Raw genomic sequence first — 24868 nt, forward strand, 5'->3', positions numbered from 1 at the left:
TGCACAGTAATTATGCAAGCAAAGTGTTGTCAAGCTGTGGCCTTGACTTCATCTCTCATTCACAGAACGCAACCTCAAAGCTATCTATAACCTCCAAGCAAAATATGGCATGCTCTACCAAAAGGTATTTGTTAAAACATACACTGTCAAAGCACTTTTCAAAGTAAGTACAGTTAATCATGAAACATTAATTAGAAGCCAATAAAATGAAATCATATTACTCTTGCTTGCCAAAGACGTTACCTGTATGTCAAAAAGAAGTGTTCAGGACCAGCATGTTAGTACTGCATGCCAACAATCTGAGCAGGTGATCATAAGAGCTTTGTGCTAAATTATTTTCTTCCTGAAGAACTTGATAAGGTCCAGGCACTTATTTCTCCCTGGATTAGAAATTATTCCACTTCAAATCGCCAAGTTACCTGTCCATAATGCCAAGGAAATATTTTAACAGTTCTTTCACAGTCTGAGAATGATTTACTGCATTCAGAATTTTTCAATCTGTTTAATTGGATAGACTCAGAATATCTATTTTATTGAATACATTCAAAACCTCTATTAGGTGCCTTTTTTCTTTATAAATAGCGTAATTGAAAGCATTGTTTTGGTAGAATCTTCTCAGAAGCCATATAATCACCATTTAAATTAGCCCTAATTCATTTTACATTTGCTTATTTTACTGTTAACTTTCCCAGAACTATTTTTTTTTTACAATTAGAACATCTGAATTTTAATTACATTACAATCAAGAAGCTCATTAAAGTCACTTAATTGGCAACATTTCCAAAAAAACCTTAGCTGGGTTTAATATATTTTAAAGAGTTACTGTCAAAGTATAATTTCACCATTACAAACAGCTTGGCAACAACATTTGCATAAAGATCTGTCAGTTTCTGAAAAATGCTCAAATGTTGGGAAAATCAGATTCGTTAAGTAATTTCTACTGGAACAGTCTAGAAATGGAGAAATTGTCCTGTATATTCATTCTTGTAACCCCCACAATACTCTATGCCATGCCAGCATAGGGATTTAATGTTTCCTGAAAGAAATAAATAACACATTTTCTATTTCTTGTAGATGTTTTTCAAAGAATACAAAGATCCTCAGTAGAAGTTCTCTCTCATTTGTATTAAATTTAACCAGATACTCAGGTAGCTGCTACTTCCATTTCATCCTGTGTATGACATATAACCTTGTCATTTAAAATTTGGAAAACTGGGCCTCAGAAGGCGGTTCAGTGGTAGAGTGCTTGCCTTGCATGCATGAGGACCTGGGTTCGATTCCTCAGCACCACATAAGCAGAAAAAGCTGGAAGTGGTGCTGTGGACCAAGTGGTAGAATGCTAGCCTTGAGCTGAAGAGCTGAGGAACAGCACCTAGGTCCACAGTTCAGGCCTCACGACTGGCAAAAAATAAAAATAAAATTTGGAAAACTTTATAAATATCATAGGGCCAGTAATATGGGTTTAAGATTAGAGATTACTTTTGTTATATATATAATTTTATTGTTATTATTAAGGTGTTGTATAAGGGCATTACAATTTCCTGAGTTAGATGATGAGTACATTTCTTTTTTGGACAAAGCCAGCCCTCCTTTGCTTCCTCCCAGTTTCCATCTCCCTCCCATCTCTGCCCACAAGTTACATGAGCAATTTTCCAAATAATATAAACAGCATGATTGCATTTTTTCATTCTTAGAAAATGATTTATGAAAAAAAAGAAATTGATTTCTGTCTCCTTGTCTATACATACTAAGATTTTTTTGGTTACCCATAATATGTAAAATAGTGACTTTAAACTAAATTTGTTGAATGTGTTAATGAAAATCTCTACTTTGTGATAGATGAACTATGATTATATTTGACAGCATTAATTACAGCATTGATTACCTCTCTCAAAATATAATCTGCAAGAATAAATGTGGTTAAAATGTAATTATAATTACATGCTAGATTTTTAAAAATAGAATAAATATTTTTGAATTATCCCTTTTAATTTGGTATTTTCTACTTAAAATGTGTCCACTTTGTACTTTGCCTACATTTTTTGTTTCCAAGCCTAAAGAAAACTCAAGTAAAGCTGTTCAAATGGAAACATTAAAACAATGCTATACAAAATGTTGTCATGCTCCCCTGAAAATTATTGCAGTTTAGGATATGAAATTAGATTCAACAAATCTCAGGTAAATAAAGAAAAAGGATAAATGCCTTGAGAAAGGCCCAGAAGACTCTATTTAGCAAGACAGGGAGGACTTCCTGAAGAGTAACATAGAAAACTTGAAATTCCTCCCAGAAACACTGTTCATTCAACTGTTAGTGAGCTTCACTGATCCGCTATGATCTATGGCGTTGGCCAAAAGATTTCTTCAGGAGACTGCGGTCTGCACTGTCTGTGGCAACAGGTATATTTTCTATCTGTATTGTTTAATATGGTTGCTGCTAGCTACATTTATCTAGTGTGGCTAAAGTGCTGAACTTTGATTTTATCTCATTTAAACTGATTTAGATGGAAATGACTACATGTTGGCTACTATAGAGGGTATCTCCTACTCCCATTAGAATTTCCCATTATGTAACTACATGGAAGAATGTGTCATACTTAAGAAAACAAAGGGCTTATAAATATTAATGTCCCAAGAAGGGTTTAAATCCACATGAGCATTTTTGCCAAAGACTCTATGTGTATGTAGTTGGTTAAAATATTTACAGACATTGGAGAATCCCTGGAGATTTTAACATGAGAAATGGGCTTGATTAAATTTGTCTCTTAGAAGTTGTGAGAACAACCTTTGTGGGACAGCAAAATAAAGCTTCAGGTAGAGATCACATACTGTATATTGATATTAGAAGCTGGTGGTAAATTCCACAAAGATTACCAATTGTAGCAATCCATCCCATTTTTGTCCTTAATCTTATTTGTATTTCCCTAGGGGCATAAGATATAACTGTCTCTTCTCTCTAGTTGCAGGGTTAAAGAAGAAAAAACTCTGAAGGCTCTTGGCAGCCCCAATCGTTGTTGAGTGGATGAAAGAGAAGGTAGAAGCTTTTTCAGGGCATAAGTACTGTAAGAAGAAAAAGGAGAAGGGCTGTGGGGAGTCCAAAATCTGTGGAGATTCTGTCCAGACTCCCCAACACCTACAACACACCCTTTCTGATGTGTAAGGTGGATATCTTGTCTGATCAAGAGGCCTGGTTTTAGAAGGGAGTGATAGAATGAGGAACACATATCTGAAACTTCTGGAAAATTCTGAACTATGAGCTTTACAGTCCCCCACTCCCACTGTAAAGTTCCATGTCTGAGGGATTCTTGTGGCCATAGAAATGAGAAGGCCCAAGGGGCACTCTGCTTGCAAGTGGAGAGAAAGAACTGATCCAGGGAAGAAGAAACTATTTCCAGGGCAGATAGTGTGTGGAAGCACAGTAATAAAACATCCTCTAGATGGTTGTTTTGTGGTTATATGTGCTCTGGAATATCTCTGGGTGACCTGGTGTGGCTCTTTTTAGGTCCATGGCAATCACAGAGATGACAGGCCCTGCATGGCTTCGGATGGATGATAGTGACAGTTACTGGCAGAGCATTGCTTTTGGGATTACATGCCTTGCACCTTTTATTTTTTAATTTTAAATGAACTTAATGTAGAAGTAAAACCCCAGAAAAATCTCATTGATATAAAAATTGTCCCTCTAGCTATTATTATAATCCATTTAGCTATGGTCTAGTAATCCAAATGCAATTTTCATTACTAATTTTGCAAAAGTATATAAAAGTAGGAACGTTTCCAAATTTGAAACATTTCTTAACAGGAGCCTTGATTCAAAAGTCTGACTTTATCCTTATCCAATGCTTTTGGCAATGTTGAAGAAATCTTCTGGGAGAATTTAATAAACATTTCTTGGAGGACAGCACAGAGTGCAAACATCTCAGATTTGATTCATTGCATTTTCTGAACTATGCTTTATTCTACATTGAGCTATTTGCTTCAGCATTTAAAGTTCTTCATATAAAAATTCCAATGTACATTTAGATTCTCTTTTTTTTTCTGGTGTATTTTTGTTTTTATTTTTTTATTGTAAAAATACCGTACAGAGGAGTTACAATTACATGGGCAAGAAAATGAGTACATTTCTTATCAAGCATTGTTGCCTCCTCTTTGTTTCTTATCTTCTATCACCACTATAATACTATTCAGGTGCTTGCTCTGCAAAACTGCTTCTTTCTGTGATAGAACCTGGAACATGAAATTAATGAACACAGATAACACAGTAACATTTGAACATTTCACTTTATTTTTTTCTCCATATGGACAGGAGATAAAATATTACTTATGTCCAAAGCAAAATGTATGGATTCCTCTTCTCTTCTTTCACAGAGAACCAGAAAATGTAAACAACAATAACCTGGAATTTCTGAGCCCTTCTAACATTTCAACAGTTCTTAGAACAATATTCATTTGTTTGCTTACACCAGTATTTCACAACATTCAGTAAAATACTCAAATGGTCTGAGGCATCCATAGAAAGTTTCTGAATTGTGATGCAGGTTTGAATCTGCATCAATTTCAGTCTGATGAAGAAAAACATTGCTTTAGGAAGTGGGTCATGTGGGTGTACAAGTGGTTTGTGGACAGTCCCGACAAGCCATGGTTCTGGTCAGAGTACCACTGAAATACAAAAAGGAAAAGAGGCCTGCTGTAATTCTGAAGCCACAGATATGATAATTTTTCTAATAATATCTAACATTCCAATAAGTAAAATAGTTTACATGAAAACATTCAGAGCAGTAAGACAGAAGTAACTTGGACTAAACTCCATTAGTGGTTTAGATGTATATTTTAGCTCTCACGGGCTGACTTTATCCCAGGGGTCCCATTCTTGAGGAATAAGGTCAGGAGGCATGGATGGCTCTAGAACTGGAGCATTAGGTCTGGTATTCTGTATCTCTGGAGCTTGATTTCTTTATTTGAAAAACAAAAGTGTTGGATTTTATTTTTCCTAAAACTGCCTGTAGCTCAAAAATTCCATGAGGCTTCTAGTTCGTGAATCTAACTTCTGTGGTAGAAGTAATGTGTAATGTGTCACATATAATAATAAAGACCCTTTGTAGGAGTTAAAACAGCATTGTAAAAAATAAGAAAGGGGGCAGATGGTAAGATGGAAAATGACAACCTAACTCTAAGTTTTATTGTTGGAGGGATGCTAGTAACATTGCTTTCACTGCAGGGGTCATGACGTAATCTGATCTGAGTTGAATTTCCTTTGGAGGTCATGGTAATAAAAAAAAGTTCAGAAAAATCTCTCCTCATTCTACATAAGTTTTTTTTTTAAATGAAACTTCCAAAAGATTAAAGAGTTAGCTTCCTGGGCTCTTGTTCAATATAAGCAACCAAGGGAGAATGTATACTCATTGAAGTAGGACAAACAATTATTTCTTTCTCTGATTCTGTTTCCTATTCTTTAGGCAACCTAGACTTTGCATGTAGCCCATTTATTCATGGACTCAGTAGAAGCCTGAGTTTATGTCATGGGCCCAGCTAGGCACCTGCCAGGTGCTAAGCAGGCATAGATGAAAAGACCCATTGAATGAAATTGCATGACGATGGGGAAGCTTTTGAGGTCCAGATAACATTTTGCAGCTGCTGCTTCCTAAATAAACAGTATCTTCTAGTTGCTCAGGGACTCCTCTAAGTTTTGTAGGAATGCTAAGCATGGAGCCCCACTTACACACATAGGATTGCAAAACTATTAAATATTTGAATTAGAGGATCCTTTAATCTGGGGAAGTGCCTTGTTTTATATGACTCAAGTGGTGATCTCAGAGGTGAGCTGGCTTGCCTAGAATCCTGCAGGGAGTTCATGAAAGATCCAAGATTCATTCGCTCATGTTCTGCGTATTCTACTCAGCAGCTTCTTTGTAAGGTTTGAATGAAATTATAAACAAAGACCTTCTTCTTTTAGGTTGAGGGTGTAAGGCCATGAACACAAGTAAAACAAAATTATGTACCATTGCCTGGAAATCCACTTGTGCATTAACGAGAGCTTTAGCAATCTGCGCTGAGTTTTGAAAGTGCACATTATCTGCAACAAAGACAGAGAGAGAAAAAAGAGTGAAAAGTGCTGCTAAATCCCAGAAAGCATAGAGTGACAATGTATTGCCTGGAAATGAACACCAACAATTATCTAGTCATGCATTTGACATTGTCAGCAGTGAGTAATCACACTGTGATATGGAAATGTCCCTGACTCTTAGGTACTGACCCTGAGCATAGGCATAGGAGGATGCTTAAGGTTTCTTAAACAAAGTGATGCTGGCTCAGTATTTTTATGTGTAAGAGTCTTGCTTAAACCTCACCATCTGCTGTTCCGTGGATGAGAAGATAGTCTACATTTCTGAAATATTCTGCTCTTGCCATCACAGTTGAATTCTGGAAAAGAGGAAAAATTAACATTTTAGTTGCTGCAAGTTCTAATAGAAAACTAGCTAAATCATTGTGCAATGGACTTAGCACCAATACTGAAATTATGTATTGCTTTGGTTGATAAATATTTAAGAGTCAGAGCAACACATTTTCATCATCATTTGCATTACTTCCATCTGATTCTTAGTTTGAAAAACTGAAAGTTTATGTGTCATATGTTACATATGAGTGAGACCTTAGGCATAAATGATGCCCGCTCAAGCTGTGTCTGGTTGGGGGTGGGGAGGAGATTGGGAAAAGGGAGGTTAGGGAAAGGAGGATAGGGGAAAAAAGAATAGAATTCAAAAGGAGTAAAATCCTCAGTAGTGATGCGTTCTGCAATTAACAAATAGCATCATTTTGCCTGGGGACCCACAATTGAAATGATAAACTCTGAATTATTGCTTTAAAATTATTTAACACATTTTAAATAAGTTAATGATCTAAATAACATGAAAAAAGAACTCACTTTATAGTGTTCCAGATTATCCTCCTTTGTTGGGAGACCCATGAATCTCTCTGTGTAGATAGATGCTATAAAATATATAAGAATATGTTGGTTGCATTTAATGCAGGCCACTTTATCACCTCTAATAGCTGTGTAGTTTAATAACTGTTCCTCAGTTCTCTCATGTGGAGATCTTGAGGTTGAAACCTTGTTTTGCTTTTTATAATAGTCTCAGTGAAGGTGTGTCACCTGCAATTTACATTGAAAAGACTAGACAATAAGGGAGGTAAATATTATGGAAACAGAAGATTCTATGGCTTTTAAGCTTTATCAATTCTTTGGTCTTAGGGAGAGATGTTGAGGTGGAAAAGACCTGTAGAATGACCTCATTCTATTTAAGAAGAAATAATGAAAGCAGTGACATCTATTGCTTTTACTGGTGTCTTATTTTCTTATTTCATCTTGGATTAAAAAAATATATATCCCCCAGATTCACTCTTGTTAACACCAGAGACACATACATAAACACACATATAAGTATACACGTTTTCCCCAGGTAAAAAGATAATCTGTAAGTCCTGTATTATTTTATTGAATACAGGGACAAGTCTGTAAATCCTGTCTCATTTTATTGAATACAGGGACGATTATTAGAATTACTGTCAGATTATCATTCTGCATGATTTTAATCATAAAAACATCACATATAGGAAAGGGTATACCTGAAACATGTTTATTCATTTATCTGATTGCAAAGGCACTACACTTTGCAAACTATGTGTGAAGGTGGATTGTTTGGCCCTTGGCCTGACTTTGTACAAAATATGTTTCATAGTCAGCTGTACTGAGGCTGTGTGACTGTCTTCACAATCACAACGTCAGGATGGGCTCAAGGCTTCAGAGAGAAAATAAGAAGACTCCTTCACCATTATTAACTTCCTTTGATTATCATGAATCCCTCTGAATCACCTCATTTATAGATTTTTTTTTGTTTCCCCCAGAGTTGTTGGGGGTGAATTCTTCTGCATGCTTGTTTTCCTAGCAAACTCAATCATGAAGTAGTTATTTGTTCAACATTTTCACAGCAACATTGATGAAGCGTTTCCATACCATAATATTCCCAGCTGGAAACTGGAGCCACTGCTATTCCACATTTGAAAAGACCGGTTCCCGATGCAAGAGCCAAGGATGAAACATAACCTCCATAGGACTGTGGAGACATTTACATGAGTCAACCTAAATTGACCTTCAGAAGCTTCTTTATGTTTTGTGTTTTTTTTTAAATAGCAAGTTTAAATCTATTCAAATCTATGCCTAAAGAGGGCTGGAGAATATGCATAACGGAAGCTTAATGTCCCCATCAAGCATCTCCATCAAGCAGCAAGCTCCACTAGTAATTTCATCCTTAGACCAGAAATAATGTGTGTGCTAATCAGAACAGACTCCCTTTAAAGATGGTGTAATCAGTTTATGACAGAGATATCATCGTAATCCCCCCTTTTCCGTAATTTTTCCATCTACAACCTTATTAGAACAAAATAAGGTTCACACAGCAAAAAGAATTATTCCTAACATGTAAATGTAAAATAATTTCCAAAATATGCAAAAGTGCCATGGGACACAATGTCTATCTAGGTTTATTCATAAAAGAACACCAAAAGAAAGATAGAAGAATCTTTTGGAGAGTTTGGGACTAGTGTTTGTGTATTTTGTATTCACATATTCTGTTTCGAACATTTCTGACATGGTACCTTTAGCAAGCTTACGTGTCTTCACACAAATCTAATAGAAAAGCAAAGAGCAACGAATGGAGACACAGAGTCACAAGGAGGCTTGGCTCTCATAGCATTCTTGTCCAGAGTAATCAGTGGATGATTCAGTAATGTGTCTCGGATAACAGAATTTCTATGTTACTTGGATATTTGAACATTTTTCCTAAGTAAGAATAAATGAACGGGGAATCACAAGAAGGTTGAGTGTCCTTCTGGAAAGTGCCTTTGGTCTGTCCAGATGTGCTGGGGAGAGATGCTACTGAGAGAAATATGGACTGAGTCTTCTGAAACTTGAGCCAGAACCAACTGACATGTGCAGTAGAAAAGAAGGCAATACTCAGTGTTTATTCTTAATCTTGATACAGAGACATATGTAGATATCGTAAAGGAATAGCATGACTCTTCTACAGCTATGCCTTATTCTAATTAGGTACTAACACATATTTTTCAGGTCACAATAGATCCTATCCCTCTATAACACAGAAGAGCACAGAGAGGGAGAGAGGGAGAGAGAGAAAGAGAGAGAGAGAAAGAGAGAGAGAGAGAGAAAGAGAGAGAGAGAGAGAGAGAGAGACAGGGATCTATTCTTCTATTCTTAATCCACCAAAAATCAGTAAGTAGGAGATGAGCCAAGAAATCTTGTTGAATTCAACAGTTAAATGAAGAATCCTCTAAGTAGTTTACAGTTTTGTTTCCAGCTCTGAGGAATTTTATTGAGGGCCGTTGGCTGCAAAACACAGAATAAAAGAGGCCGCTCCAATTATACCATGGCCTCTTTTTATTATAGTTGGAGGAGAACTAAGCTGTGTTTTAATAGGGGAAAATATATTTAAAAAACAGAAGGAACATTTGGGTTTGAAAATCATTTTTGTAAGTAAAAATTCTTTATCTGATTCAAAGTTTCATATAAAAATAATTTGCTTTGATTAGGAGGATGGGAAGAACTCTTCCCAAAATGGATGGGTTTTCCTTATTTTAAAATGTTAGGCTCAAATGAGAACAGAGTAATTCCATGACTTTTAGAAAAAAATATTGCTTATATATTATTACAAAAGAATATTTAGCAAAATAAAATTCCGGATGCTGCTTCTCCTTCACCATACCCCAAAGAAGGAAATAGCATGAAGTGAAAGTTGACATAGAAAAATCTTTGCAGGAAGTGGAGGTGTGGCTCAAATGGCAGAGTGCTAGGCTTGAACAGAAAAGCTAAGCAACAGAGCACAGGAAAACACTGGCCCAAGAAAGCAAGCAGGAAGGAAAGAAAAAAGAAAGAAGGAAAGAGAGAAAGACCAAAGAGAAGAAGAAAAGAGAGAAAAAAGAAAGAAAAAGACAGGAAGGAAGAAAGGGAAAGGGGGAGGGAGGCAGGAAATCTTTGTACATAGTAAAAAGCTTCTTGAAAATTTCTGTTCAAAATCTTAGGAATTATGTATGAACTGAGAGATTAGGTGATAATGGTCTATTTAAATACATGTTTCCTACTTTCAGAACAAATACAAGTTTTCTCTAGGATTTTTCAGAGATAAAGCAACTATAATCCACAGCACAACAAAAGAAGGTTATGCTTTAAATTCACAGGCAGCTTGGAAAATCTATTCCTATTGTAGCAATGAAGGGGGGAGAAAAACCCGCATTGACTTTTTTCTGCTCCCTCATGAGTAGGGCTCCAGGCAGAGTGGGTGGCTGTTTAAGAAAAGAACCCACAGAGCAGATTGGCCACGAAAATTCTAGAATTGTGTCCTTTGCACTTAGATGACTTGCCATTTTGTTTAAATGAAAGATGTCTTTTAAAACATTCTTTTAAAAATTTCTTAGAAGGGCACAGAATTTTAAAAGAGGGCTCATGGAATAATCGTACTTGAGCCACAATGCACATTGGGATATTTTACCTACAAGCATTGTAGTGACTGACCAAAATATGTCCAGTCAGGCTCATTACAGTGGTCTTTGCTGCTCTAACCACCCTGTCTTTCTTCTTCTACCTTCTACCCTCATCTTTTTTCTCTCCAAGAGTGATTAGAATTTCCTGTCTTTCAAATTTTAACACAAATGTCAACCCAAAGGAGACTTCTCTGACCTTCTACTTCAAAATTGTACCACCAACAGAACGCCATCCTTTCTTCTCACTTTGTATTGGATTTCGCAATAGAGAGCTCACCATTATTCAGCAGTCTGTTTTGTCTTCCTGATTGTTGTCATCCCTGACCACTCTGAAGTCTACAAGAACAGAGACCTTTTCCTGGCTTAACAATGAGCATTTCACCAGCACTGACACAAATTAAGGATTTGTTGAATAGATAACTTTTCTATTCACTCCTCATGTAAACCTCTCAGGAACAGGATGAAGAAACTACGGAAGCATGTCAAAGTCAGGAAACTGAGGCTCAGAATGAACTTTCAGGAGCTATGGAGGCAGTAAATATCAGAGCTCTGACTCACATCCAGAACAGCAGCCTCTGTAACCCATGCCATTTCTTCTATACTTTACACTAGAGCAACTTTTCTTTTTTAAAATTATTTTATTGTAAAAGTGCTGTACAGAGGGTAAGGTAATGAGTACATTTCTTGTCCATCATTGTTACCCCCTCCTTTGCTGTGTTCCCACTATCCCTTCCCTCTCCGACCTCCCTTACTCCTCCCCCTCCTTGAAGCTGTAAAGTTCATTTCCAACCTAGTGTGTGGTGAATATCACTGTTGCATTGGTTCACCCTGCATCCTTGTTTTAGTGTTTTGTTACTCCCCTTTCTCTCCCCAAATTAGGCACACACACACACACACACACACACACACACACACACACACACGATGCAGGGTATCAAAATCAAGTACAGTGACAACAGTGGGAAGAACATAAAAAGGAAACAAAAAAATCACATAGTATATTAAAAACAACATCAACAAAGAAAGACATCCTGTGTCCATATCAAGGTCATACTAAAACTACCAGCACAACTATGTTTATGGCAGCATTATTCACCATAGCTAAGATATGGAACCAACCCAGATGCCCCTCAGTAGATGAATGGATCAAGAAAATGTGGTACTATAATATATAACATATTATATATAATGGAATTCTATGCTTCCATAAGAAAGAATGATACTGACCCATTTGTTAGGAAATGGAAAGACTTGGGGAAAAAAATCATACTAAGTGAAGTAAGCCAGGCCCAAAGAAATATAGGTCCCATGGTTTCCATCATTTGCAACTATTAGTGTACATCTAGGATAATTTTATCAGATGAGCAGAAAAGCTCAAAAGCTATGTACATACGACCATATAAGATGATGCTAAGTGAAATGAACTTTTCTTTTTTAAAGGAGAAATAGTAGTCTAATATAGTCTCATTAGAAGTGCATTTGTCCTATTTTACATAGTGGATCACACGTAGCAATTCGAATCTCTTATAATTAGTCACTGAAAAAGAAAGGAACTAAGATTAAATAATGAACTAATGCTTATTCAACACCACCTGGCTAGGTGTATATTAACAAAGAAAAGCTCATAAATGAGGCTGTTATTTTAATGGCTTAGGAAAAACCTTCAGTTTTTTTAAACTTTCAGAATAATTGCTTCAATTTCTTATTGCACCCAGGATTTTAACACTATCAATGTGTTCATCCATGTAATTCTTGGTTATAGGGGGCTATTTTAGCATCTCTGGCCACTGTCTTGTACACTCCAGTAGCCCTCTCCAGTGGGACAACCAAAATGTCTGGAGACATTGCCAAATATCCAGAGGGCAAAGTCATCTAGGTTTAGGACCCACTGTAATAAACAGATACCTTGTGTTGGGCACATGGTAGATTTTAGTAATCATCTTAAACCAGAGCAAGAAAAATTAAATGGGAAGTTAAAGGTATTTCTTCTCCTTTCTTTATCTGGATAATGGAGAAAAATGTAAGATACACAGCCTATTAACCAACTAACTAAAAAGCTTTGTTTGAGTAGGAATGATATATTTCACAGCCCACAAAAGGTTTAACACTGTGGAAAAGCTTCTCTTCTCTTACATGGAACAACTGCAAAGATAAATCGCCTACATGGCCATGTTCAATGTCTCCCTTCCTCCCATTTCCAAGTGCCAAGACTCTGGCTTTCAGCTCTGAGTGGGCAAAAATACTACATTTTTTTTTTTTTTTTTTTGGAGTCCGGTTGTGGGGCGGGGCCTGAACTCTGGGCCTGCGCGCTATCCCTCAGCTCTTCAGCTCAAGGCTAGCGCTCTACCACTTGAGCCACAGCGCCACTTCCGGCTTTTTTTCTCTTTGCTTATGTGGTGCTGAGGAATCGAACCCAGGGCCTCAGGCATGCAAGGCAAGCACTCTACCACTGAGCCAACTTCCCAGCTCTGAGTGGGCAAAAATAATATGCAGAGCTATGATCTCTCTCTTCCCAATCCTCACTTCACTGACTAACCCCAGGACTTTGGTATGTGTCCTCAGTATTAACGTTCTTTGAGCCCCTTGGTACAGCCTGCATCTGTCTTGGGACACCCTCCCTTCTGCTTCTGGGACACCGAAGCTACTCCTTACTGGATTCAGCAGCACTTCTCATAGAGAGGTCAATGGAAATAGTGTTACTATGTGTTTGGTAATGGAGAAAGAATAAAGAAACGTGCAATCACATATTTGTTGGTAATATTGTGTTAAAGTTTAACACCTTCCTTCACTAGTTGCTCTAGATAGATAGATAGAATAGAACACTAAACAAATACTATACAAGCCTATATATACTCTTATATAGAGGTACCCATATAGTATTACAAATAATAATTTCCAAAATTATTAGTCTCCATAATACCTTTTCCTGAAAATTTTCTGCTAGCAGTGGAACACATTTTGGAATAACATCAACTTGCAGGAATAAATTCTGTTACAACAGCATCATAAATGCTTAACTTTGCCGAATATTGTGCTAAATATTTGACAACCAAAGCTAAAAAGTGATATAGTTCATTCCTTTGATAAGCCTATATTTTTGTGGAAGAAAGCAACAGGTAGTTAAGACATGATAATTCTTATGAGAAAAGTATAAAGAGCTGTTGGAATATAATGAAAGTCATGTTGAACTGGGTCTGTGAGAACAAGCAGGAGTTTCCCGTTTTGGAGTGAGGAAAAGAGTAGGGATGGAATGAAGTGAATCAAAGTGGATAGACATTACAGAAAAGGAACTGCATGTACAAAATCATAGGAACAAGATCACAGCTATAACCTAACTTACTTAAAAGATGTGGAAAGAAATGAAAAGAGGTAAGATTTGCAAAGTAAGCTACAGGCAGATTGCCAAGGACCTTTCCACGCAGGAAGTGTATTTAGGCTTTATGTTGTGGGCAACGTACAATCCTAGAGCATACATAAACAAAGAAGTGTCATGATAAATATATGATTTGGAATGAAAACTCATAAGAACATTGGTGCTGGTGAGGCCACAGACACGATAACTTAAGAAGCATCAGGATTACCTGGAATCTTGTCCAAAATACGAACACCTGAGTGCTGTCCTAAAGTGCTACTACATGGCTGAATGTCTGGGATCTAGCAGTTGTGTGGGAACAAGTGTTTGGGTGATGTGTATGCATCTAAAGTTGAAGAAATACTCATCTAAATGCCATATGGAGAAACTCAATGGGAGATGGTGAGAACTTATTTAGATGTCTTATGGCAGAAAAGAGTTTACATCAACCATAATTTGTAGTTAAGGTAGAGAGAAGGGTAGAAAATTAATTTTGAGCTTTCTAATTTGGATGACTCTGTATGGTGTGTGTGTGTGTGTGTGTGTGTGTGTGTGTGTGTGTGTGTGTGTGTTGAGGTATCTAATGAAGATGAAGACTTGCTTTAAACTAGAGTTTAAAGTAGAGTAAATTAAACTCAAGGCCACAAAAGACATTAGGAGAGAGAAACGTTTGAAATACATGGCTCAGAAAGTAAGTAGATGTGAATGACAGGGATCTAGCAGACCACTCATATCTGAAGCCACAAGGTTTGCCCAAGAGAATGGAGAGATACATATGCACACTAACATTTAAGCACATTATAGAGTTCAATGACCTGAGAGACAGGATGAAAAGAGAATGGTGCCAAAGAACTGTTCAAGGCTCATTCTGCTTTATGTGGCCTCAAAGGCCCATTTCCTATGCTCACCTACCTCATATTCTACATCTTCTTCATGATTCTTTATATTGAAGTTTTGTATATTCTTGATTCACACATACCTTGCTCTTTGCTGCTTTGGGAACTGGAGAATACAGTCTTTACTCTGCTTGGAATTCTGGAAACTACCTTTGCCTATCTCAAGTGTGGATTCATTCTTAAATCCTCCTTTAGCTCTCATAGCCACATTACATCCTTGTTTAACACCTGGAATATTGATAGACCAGCATTTTTCTGCTATTTTCTCCCACAAGCAATAAGAAATTACAAGATTGAAAAAATAAACGAATGAAACACAAACCATACAGAGGTCTTAGTAAAGGTGGACTGGTATAGAAACCACAGACCCATAGAAACAGAATTTTTCTTTTTATTTACTTCTTTTTCTCCCTTACTGCTTCATCCTACTGATTTGGAGTCTGCTGAGGTATTGTATTCATTGTCAGTCCACTGATTACTTTCTTCTCTCAAACAAGTTGTGAAGTCTGTTTTATGATCCTTGCCACATTGTAAAGTAACTTAGGAAGCCAATATACTATTTCTATTAGATGTGATAGGGACCTCTTATTGAAGAATTCCAAGTTGATAGAGGGTACTTTAAGGTGGTGAGCTGTATCTTTAAGTCATTCTATATGCATACCTCTCTATGACACTAATGCCTAGGATGTTCTAAACGTGAAATTAAAAGTTTTACTTCATGTTTATTTCAAAGCCGTCAGTAAAAGCAAAGAACAGCTCTAAGAGAAATGTTAAGTGTTTAGCGTGAAATAAAAATCCTTTCAAAGAGTGACTTTCGAAAATTTCATGAAAGCGGATGGTAGAAAAGGTCTTATCTGAAATATTCCACTATAAAATATTTCATTTATTTCTACCCATTTAAATTCCATTTTAGATAACTAACATTTGATGGGTTTAAGAACAACCAAATGGCTTGAAATAACAACTTTCTCCAAATTCCTAACAGCCCTTCATCTGGTCACCACTGAGCTGAGAGTTGAGCTGAATCCTGCAGATTCCTTTCAATATTGGGTTTCATTCCCTCCATCTTGTGCAGGCCGCTCTTAGAGAAAACAGCCAAGAAAAACAACCCAAGCACAACAGGCTGCAAATTGACTTGCAAATGTACAAACTCAGACCAAAAAGTGAAGCAGGAAATCATCTTTGAAGAGTAATCATAATTTATAATGGGCAAGCCTAAACTCTTTCCAGTATTTCCCTCAACTTTCCAGTGATTTCATTGCCCGTGACTGGTAAGTTTTGTCACTTCCTTTTATACTCAAGCAGCTCTTCAAACATGGGAAACTTCCTGCATCATCTATGTCTTGGAAATTAAACATTAGTTCTCTCCAGTGACTACAATTAATATTAGGTCTAGTAAAGGAATTTGACTGCTGAAAAGGAGAAAGAAATTGAACAATCTGAGTATGACTATATTAGACTAGGTACTAAGGAACTCATGTTCTAATATTTCCTATCATTTCAAACTTCTACTAAACTTCTTAGAACAATGAGATACAAAAAGGAGCTATATCTGTCTTAATAACAAAAGAAATTAAACCTCTGATGAGTATAGTTCAGTTCAATATACTATAATTTTATGTCCATAATTAAATAAGGAATGTTGATTTAATTTTTTGTTTGAGGAACTAGCTAAATGATTGAGGGAAAAAAGAAACAAATACTTAAACCCACGACTTTTGAAGCTCATATTACCCAAATTGACTGTTTCCATTGACAGATTAAATTATGTTACAACATTAACATTTCATGAGAAACCTTATAAGCGAACACTTTAGAAAATGATGATTGCCGAACTGAATAACAGGCATAAAACAGATAAAACAACTCACCCAGCCCCATATGGCTATTCTTTTTTCATCAATGAAACCCATTTCTATGAATTTTCTAAAGTAAAAGAAACAAATTTTTAGAATTTTAAATGTGTACACATGACATTTACTTCATTACACAAGCATATTTAATCCAAAGATTTAATAGAAATGCTGCATTTTCTTTGTTTAAACACATGCATAATAAGGCTGCATTTACAAATAATTAAAATAATATTACCATGCCTTCTGCAAAGATAAAAGGTCCTCTTAGGTATACAACTATACATTCATAAAGTTGTGATCTCAACACTGTAAGACTGAGTCTACTAATCATGTGGCTGAGTTGCTCAACATCCACTAGGTGAGGAGATGGACTCAAAAACACAAACTGGAGCTCTACTTAGTTGTACCAACTTGGAAAGAAAATTTTTCCTGCTGTTGTCTTACATTTGATTGATTTCTTATCATCTTGTTTGTTTAGTTGTCAAAAACTATGATTTCATTTTAGGTCATACGTGAGTAAAATATTCATTCTTTTAACATTTGATTGCTTAGACATCTTGACTTATCATGGTATGGATATTACATATCTCTTAAAATCTAGAAATTATTAGTTTTAGGTCTATCACAAAAAAGCCTCCGTTTGAACATCATTTTGGAACTAGACTTTTTCCTTAGGACTAAGGGATCATGAGTAAAACAACCTTTATAAAAGTCTTGGTTGTCGGTGGCTCCAAGTCTTGGATGTGGGTAGCTGATGCTGGTAATCCTAACTACTCAGGAAGCTAAGATCTGAAGATAAAGGTTTGAAATCAACCCTGACAGGAAAAATCTTTAAGACTCTTATTTACAGTAAAAGTGGTTCAAGTGGTAGTGTCAGCTTTGAGTACAAAAATGCCTAGGGACAGCAGTGGAGTTCAAGCTTCAGCCCTCCCCCCCACCCCGGCCCAGACCACAGTCTTGGGAAGCCTTCAAAGTTGATATAAACAAGTGCTTCCAGTTAATTTGTACCATGATCCTTATCATTGGTTTTCTAGAGCCAATGTGACTTACTTGGGGAACTGGGTAATAAGAAGTCAAGAAAAACCTCAGAGAATCAGAGCAGTGGAGGGCAGAAGTAGCAGTAGAAGTGGGTGGGTTGCTACAAAGCCACAATGTGCAGCAGGAGGAAGGAATAAAGCCTCCAAGCAAAAGCACTAGTCTATTAGTGCCCTTTCTCATTAGTTCTTCCCTAGAGGTAGATTTGAGTGATTTTTCATTAGATCAATAATGGAGTTTTTCTTTGTTTTTGTTTTCTTTCAGTGCTGGTTAACACGTGAATCCAAGGTCTTGCACATGATAGAAGTACTGAGTTGTACCTTGAGGCCCATGGAGTTTCTTAAAGGGATTTTATAGCAACCATTACACTCATTGCATGAATTCAACATGCACGTTTTGAATGCAGAGAGAAATTGGGCAAATGCCCGGGACAAACAGATGGGAAGAGGCCCCGTTAGTCACAGCTTACCCGACACTGATTCTGAAGGACATTGAGGAGTGTACAGGAAGAAATGCAGTAGCAAATGGAAAGATGCTACCTGTGTGATGCTGCTCTTGACACCACAAAGCCAATAAAGGTACAGCAAATTGTGGCCTTTTGGCCAGGTTTCCTTAAACTTTAAAAACCAAATAAAGGAGAGAAGAAGGCTCAATTTCTGGTTTTAAAAATAGTCTTCTTTCTAGTGCTGGAAGACAGTTCTGAGCCATAAAAATTGATCGTGATTTTATGATCTCCCAGAAGCTAGCAATCATACTGCCTTGCATCTGGGTTAAAAAGCAAATAACAGGTGATCACTGGGAACAGGAAATTCTTAACAGCTCTCTTCCTAGGTTTATTCTGAAAGGATGACATTTGCAGGAAATGATAGTGCAATAGTTAACATGGAAATGAAACATTAACACTTAATGTGGTAGGCCTAGGTTAAAGGTTAGCTAGATAATCTGAGCACTTTGAGATCAACAAGGCTCTATAAAATTCACCTCCAAATTCTGAACAGCTTCCAGGAAGGTTATCACAAATGCTATTGATAATATGGTTAAATCAACAATCTCAGTAACCAATGAATAGGATATTCTCCTAATCTTAGAGGCTACCTTGAATATTCTTCTCTTATAAAAATGGCTGTACTCTAAAATCAACCTGGAATCCCAGTGATCAATTATTATGAATTTGGAAATGTTCTTTTATTGATAACATCTATTGTAGTAAGCACTTTTGTCTCATATAATTCTTCACCATTAACTCACGAATTGTTTGAAAATTAAACTATGCGAATGTCAAAAATATCAAATATATGCCAAATGAGCAAGGTTGACCATAGAATCACTACATTTTTTATTCTCTTATATATGTCATTTTTAGAGAAGCTTAAAGGAAGCTGGTCCTACTTCCCCTAATGTTAGTGACCTCACAAGAATCTCCATATATACAATCTCTTACACAACTTGTGAGGTTGTATTGCTTTTTTGTTTCTCCCTCAATTTGCTGTGTTAAAATCGATGTGCTTAATTTGACAAGTATGTGCTATTGTTTCCAAATATATACATACAAGTTTCATTTGGTATGTAGAAAATTTAGCTAGATTTTTTTATTATGAAAATACTGTACAGAGGGGCTACAATTACATGGGCAAGATAATGAGTACATTTCTTATCAAGTATTGTAGCCTCCTCCTTTGTTTCCCCTTAGGAGATTCAAAGGGATCAATTCATTTCCTTGGGAGATGTTTAAGAGTTACAAAGGAAAGGTTACAATCCCAGTTCCCTGAATAGGTATTCAGAGATAAATGATTGAATCATTCTCAGGACTATCATTATAAGACTATCATTTTTAGTATTTGTTTTCCCAAAGTATAGCGTAATAGTGACTTCAAGCATAGCCAGGGCTTGCCCTGGAATTATCTTCTCGGTTTCACGTTTACCATGAATGGGCCAGCAGCCTCTTTATGTTCACTGAGTATTTGCTAAAAGTTCTCTTGAACAGCAATGCCATCCCTCCGGAGTGCAGATGGCTTAGCACTTTTACAAGATTGTAATTACATGGAAACAGAGTTTGTAAATTGTGTAAGGACATACAGAGACTACTACAATGGCATGTATTCATGTTGGCTGGTTGTTAAATGGTTGAGAAAGTGAGCAAATATATATTTTATCTATTGTAAGAAAACTTTCTTTAGATTCTATCCTAAAAATAACTCAAGGAAGGCAATAATATTCAATTTGCACCTCTGGTGTATCTTCGATTCAAGTACCAAAGAAAAATTGTTATTATTACAATGAATCCATTGCAGGTAGAATTTGTGGTTTTGTATCTTATGTACTGAGCCACAGACATAACAATTTTCATTAAGGTCACTACATGGGTTTCATGTTTAAATTTTCACCCAAGGAAGGAATTAGGAAGGTATTTCTTCTTAAGTGGAGTACTACACTTCTGGTAAATCAATGCACAAAAATATGACATATGTTGTTGTTATTGGTGGAATATGTGAAGATGGCAAGATGCTGACCATAAAGCAGTGAGGCCCAACAAACCATGTTCTAGCTTTAGTAATTCTGAAATGACATAATTTAATTAGAAATGAAACATCATTTATATCTGTATAATTTCATGTACTGTTGGGATTACATTTCCTTCTCTGATGGTTTAAATAGATATGACCCAAAACATACCTACTCCAAAAATAATCTAAGGAATTAGGATAAAATGTTGAAAATTATGCTATTATTCTTACCAGACACAACAACCTTTATGTAAGAATGTGGGCTGGTCACATAGCTCAATGGTAGATTACTTGACTAGTACAGGCAAGACCCTGGGTTCAATCACCAGCACAACAACAACAAAAATATATTTTTAAAAAAGAATTTTTAAAAAGAAGAAAACAACAAAGAAACTCCTGTCTTGATAGAGCCTTTTCTTTATTTAACTATCTGTATATAGCCAAAATTTCTCCAAAAAATAGAGACAACAATAGCAACAGAAAAGGCAGGAAAAACTCCAAAAATCTTGAGAAATGGGAATTATTAAGTATTGAGAATGGCTAAAAAATTGATTCATTTGCCGTATTTTATTAAAACAGATTTTTAATTAAACATTTCATATATATAGATAAGTATTCACAAAACTGAAGAAACATGAAATATATGTTATGATACATTTCTATTTTTAAAAATAATTACTGTGAATCTAAACTCTTCTGCTTGGATTAGAGACAAAAAAAACAGCAAAAAAATGTAATCTGGACCTGAATCCTAGCCATTAAATAAAATCTTTGTTGTGTTTGGTACATTGAAAAAAAATCACAACTACTAATGGCATTGATATGATGAAAGAAATGCATTGAATTTTCTAGTTGCTCTTTACGCTGTATCAGCATTTACCCATCAATGGTCACCATATAACGTAATCAAGGACTGACAGCATGATTAGCCTGTAGCTCTTGGACTTGAAAATTACTCTTCTCTAACTTATAGTATATTCATAGAAATCCAACTAAAAAATAGCTAGATGAATCTTGCACAGTATTTCCAGTGTGACAACAATTTTGGTGACAATATTCTGTTTCAGGAAAAGATCATTGGACTATGGACTGTGATTAAAAATACAGATTGGAAGAAGAAATCAGATCTGTCATGCTTTTAATTGTGTTAATAATATGACTTTACTATGTAAAACAAGTCTGTTTCTGTCCATTGAAAACAGGAAATCTTTCTCGTGTTAGCACAGTTGAACTTGACAGGGAGTTTAACCACATGTGAATGTCCAATACCTAAAATATGTAGAGCTGATGAAGTTTGACCCACTTCTAAACCTAAAGAGAGAGAATTCAAAATGTTTGACAAATTCAGATATTTGGTTTCATATTATTGCTAGTCACAGGAATTCTTCTACCAATTGTGAGCCATAACTGAAAGGATACTGGAAGGGCTGACATGGTTTAAACAAAAGGTATTATCATTTAACATTTTTCTATATATTTACTAGCTTTCTTACAGGAGTATTTTCTCATACTGTGCAAAAAAATGTTTCTGTAAGATTAATGATCATTTTATACCAAATAAGAGAAATAGACCAAAAAGAATTAAATCATTAAGAATGGAGAGATAGGCCCAAAGTGTAGATCAGTGGTACAATGTGTGAGACTCTAGGCTTTACCTCCAGAAAACAAGACAAAAAAACACAACACAATAAAACAACAAGTAAAAGATTAGAGAAACAGGAGTGATATATATTGTTTCCTGAATGTGGAAAGTTTGAATGCGGAGATGCTCACCTGACAGCTGTAATCTGGTCCTCAACTTCGTATACCCCCAGCTTTCGATACACTGCGTACAGGAGTTTGTCACCTTGGAAAGCTGTGCCTCGGCCATCCACCAAGGCAATGACCATCCCTTCCTTGCTTGCAAGATAAGATATCCAACTAATAGCAAATACAGACCTTACACTCTGACTGCAGGGACCACCATACCTAAAAAATAAAAATAAGTAATCATAAAAAAGAATCTCTGAATTCTTTATAAAACTTGACTTTCCATATTGGCATCAGCCTGGCTTCAGTAATTCCCAGTACACTTTCATGATAAAATTTCAATAACAATAGCATTAGAACTGGCTCAAAATCAAGAGGAGACCAGGCTTTTCCCAGAGGTTTGCTACAAGGAAGTTGTTTTGGGACACAGCCTCTCCTATTCCCCAAAACGGATACATCTAGGGTTGGCATTTCAAGGAATATGTGTGGGTTTTTCGTCATTTCTGCCACCTGCCACTTGCTAAAAGCAGACATAAGATATACTAAAAAAAATCCATGGTGTTTAAAGCAAATTGTGTGTAGGTCAGCACTGATTTTGGGTGTGATTCCACTAAATGTATTCCGTTCCTTTATTTCATTTCTAACGCAATTACATAAGATGTTAAGAAGATTTACAATATTTTTTGGCTGCAATTTCTCTATCTCAAAGGTATTCTGACACATTAGGCAATTTGCCACACAAAGGAAATTCAACACAGCAAATTCAAGTCCATCTAAAAATTTCAAAACTTCCTCCATCTATTTTAAATAGCCATATTTTATTTACTCTGATTAGTTGAGGAATATATAAAAACAGCATCAATAGGAACTGTTACCAAGGAGAATGGTTCATTCTATTTCATAAATGTGTATTTCATCCAACATATTTTCAGTAAATAGTTTTTACACCAAAGAAAATATTACGTACACTTGAATTAGCAAAGGATACTTTTTTGCTCTGTCAAATTGAGGGGGAAGAATCATCTTGTACCATAAAGCTTTGGGGGGAAAAAGAAACACAAAAAAGAATCTTTATTCCACAATATGCATGATATCACTTATTTTCTTTTTATAACACTCCATACCAAAAAAACCCACATACCTAGTAATTTAAGTATTGACTGTATTTTAAGTTGGTCTAATACAAATTTTATATTTAATTTACAAGTGGCTAGAAATCTTGAATTACTGGTTGTTCTACAAGCACATACTCTGAAATTAAAATTAGACAAGATCTTTTTTAAAATGTCAGTGTTAAAAGAAAGCTATGAAAAAGTTTAAGCTCAACCATGTTCACAATCATATTAAAATGTTTAGCTAAATTAAATATTGTTGCAGTAAGAATATGAATATTTTAAATAAGAGCCTATAATATATCACAAGGTTTGAACTATCACATTTACTCTGTAATTTTTTTTAAAGCAAAAGGAGTGCTCAGCTTCACACTTATAGCTGAGAAGTTTTTAAAAGATCTTACTAATTTCATCCACTTCAAGTTTTTTAATTTCTTCTTTAGGCAGCTGGACATTTTTCAAAGCATTTTCCAATTCCTTGTTTTCTTCCAGGATCTTAATTTCTTAAAAAAAATAAAATGTTCATTTTAATTAATAATATTCCCATAAAGAATTTCACTCTGAAAGTCTCTTAGCATTAATATGTATTGCCCTGAAACAGCCTAAGGCCTCCCTCAAGTATATCATATTAACCAACAGTTTTAACCCAGCCTTTAGCACCAATAAACATTCATATGGACATCACATTTCAATCACTGTCTCCTAAACGGATCCTTTAAGCCGTCAAACATTTCTGATGTTTTGAGCAGAATCCCAGAAACAAGACTGTTAATATGATCACACTTTCTGTTCTCCAACAATTTTTTTTCAATTTAAAGCCATGACCTGAGGGATGACATTTCTTTTATTTTATATATATATATATACATATATATATATATATATATAATAAGTAGCAGATAGGAAGTTCTAGATTGCTAAGCACTCAATTTTATATCAATCAATTGTACAGTTATACAATTTTTTAAATTTTCAGTATATGAAGTGAAATATTATTTCTGTGAGTCTATATTCATTTCTTAACCTTTTATTGTTGTAGCTGATTAATATAGGCAATTCTAGTTTCTTCAGTTGAATAATTTGGTATACAACTCCTTCAAATCCATTTTCACAAGATTATTATGTATTCCAGTAAAATCAACGACAAATGTGTGTGTATGTGTTTGTCAGCCTGTATATACCATGCTATTTTTCTGTATTATACCTTACCAAATCTTCTAAAAACTGATGTTTATACTTGAGATTAGTTTCTCTTTTCATATTTGAAATAAAATAATCCATTGATTTCCTGAATGCTATAGGTTGGTAATACTTGCAAATGTGTTTTAAGCAAGAGAGTTTCATTTAAAAAAAAAAGCTTTATTTTGAACTGAGACTGATACCAGGATCTTTAAGTAAAAAGTTAGTCATTCATATAACATATAATAATAAAGAGTTGTAGCTTTGTTTTGTTAAAGATTACTTGTGAGATATGGTGATTGCCACAGAGGAAATTCTGAGGTCTTCATGTTTGTCTTTGTGAAAGAAAGTGGTCTTTGGATGCAGTGAACTGGAGACTTGCGACAACACTAAGTTTGCCAAGCCACTTTGCTGTGACTCTCAGTTTTCATCTATTCATGGCATTTTGCTCCAGTGTGTTATATTTAATCTTAGCACAAGTATGGATGTTGGGAGTATGGTTTATATATGATGCATAATAAATTTCATATTAGGTTTGGGTAATCTATTAAGAAAGAGCTATCTGCAACACCTTAGGAGTTAAAACAAAAAAAAAAACCAAGTATATAAATAAAATGGATAGACAATTCTAAATAGA

At 35.6% G+C, this 24868-nt stretch overlaps 1 protein-coding gene across 1 annotated transcript in view; it reads right to left on the reverse strand.

Moving 5' to 3' along the window:
- Positions 1-4259: 4259 nt before the first annotated feature.
- Fap (fibroblast activation protein, alpha) overlaps positions 4260-24868 on the reverse strand; it is a 69358-nt gene continuing 48749 nt past the window's right edge. Inside the window, exons 18-26 of the mRNA XM_013027904.1 lie at positions 23457-23555; positions 22908-22977; positions 21965-22159; positions 16668-16722; positions 8009-8108; positions 6920-6984; positions 6345-6417; positions 5997-6070; positions 4260-4656 (exon numbers count right to left, since the gene is read on the reverse strand). Of these exons, the coding sequence (XP_012883358.1) occupies positions 4555-4656; positions 5997-6070; positions 6345-6417; positions 6920-6984; positions 8009-8108; positions 16668-16722; positions 21965-22159; positions 22908-22977; positions 23457-23555 (833 nt within the window). The 3' untranslated portion in view covers positions 4260-4554. The remainder of the gene's footprint in view (positions 4657-5996; positions 6071-6344; positions 6418-6919; positions 6985-8008; positions 8109-16667; positions 16723-21964; positions 22160-22907; positions 22978-23456; positions 23556-24868) is intronic.

Source organism: Dipodomys ordii, unplaced genomic scaffold (genome assembly GCF_000151885.1).
Source record: "Dipodomys ordii isolate 6190 unplaced genomic scaffold, Dord_2.0 Scaffold5, whole genome shotgun sequence".
Lineage (NCBI taxonomy): Eukaryota > Metazoa > Chordata > Mammalia > Rodentia > Heteromyidae > Dipodomys > Dipodomys ordii.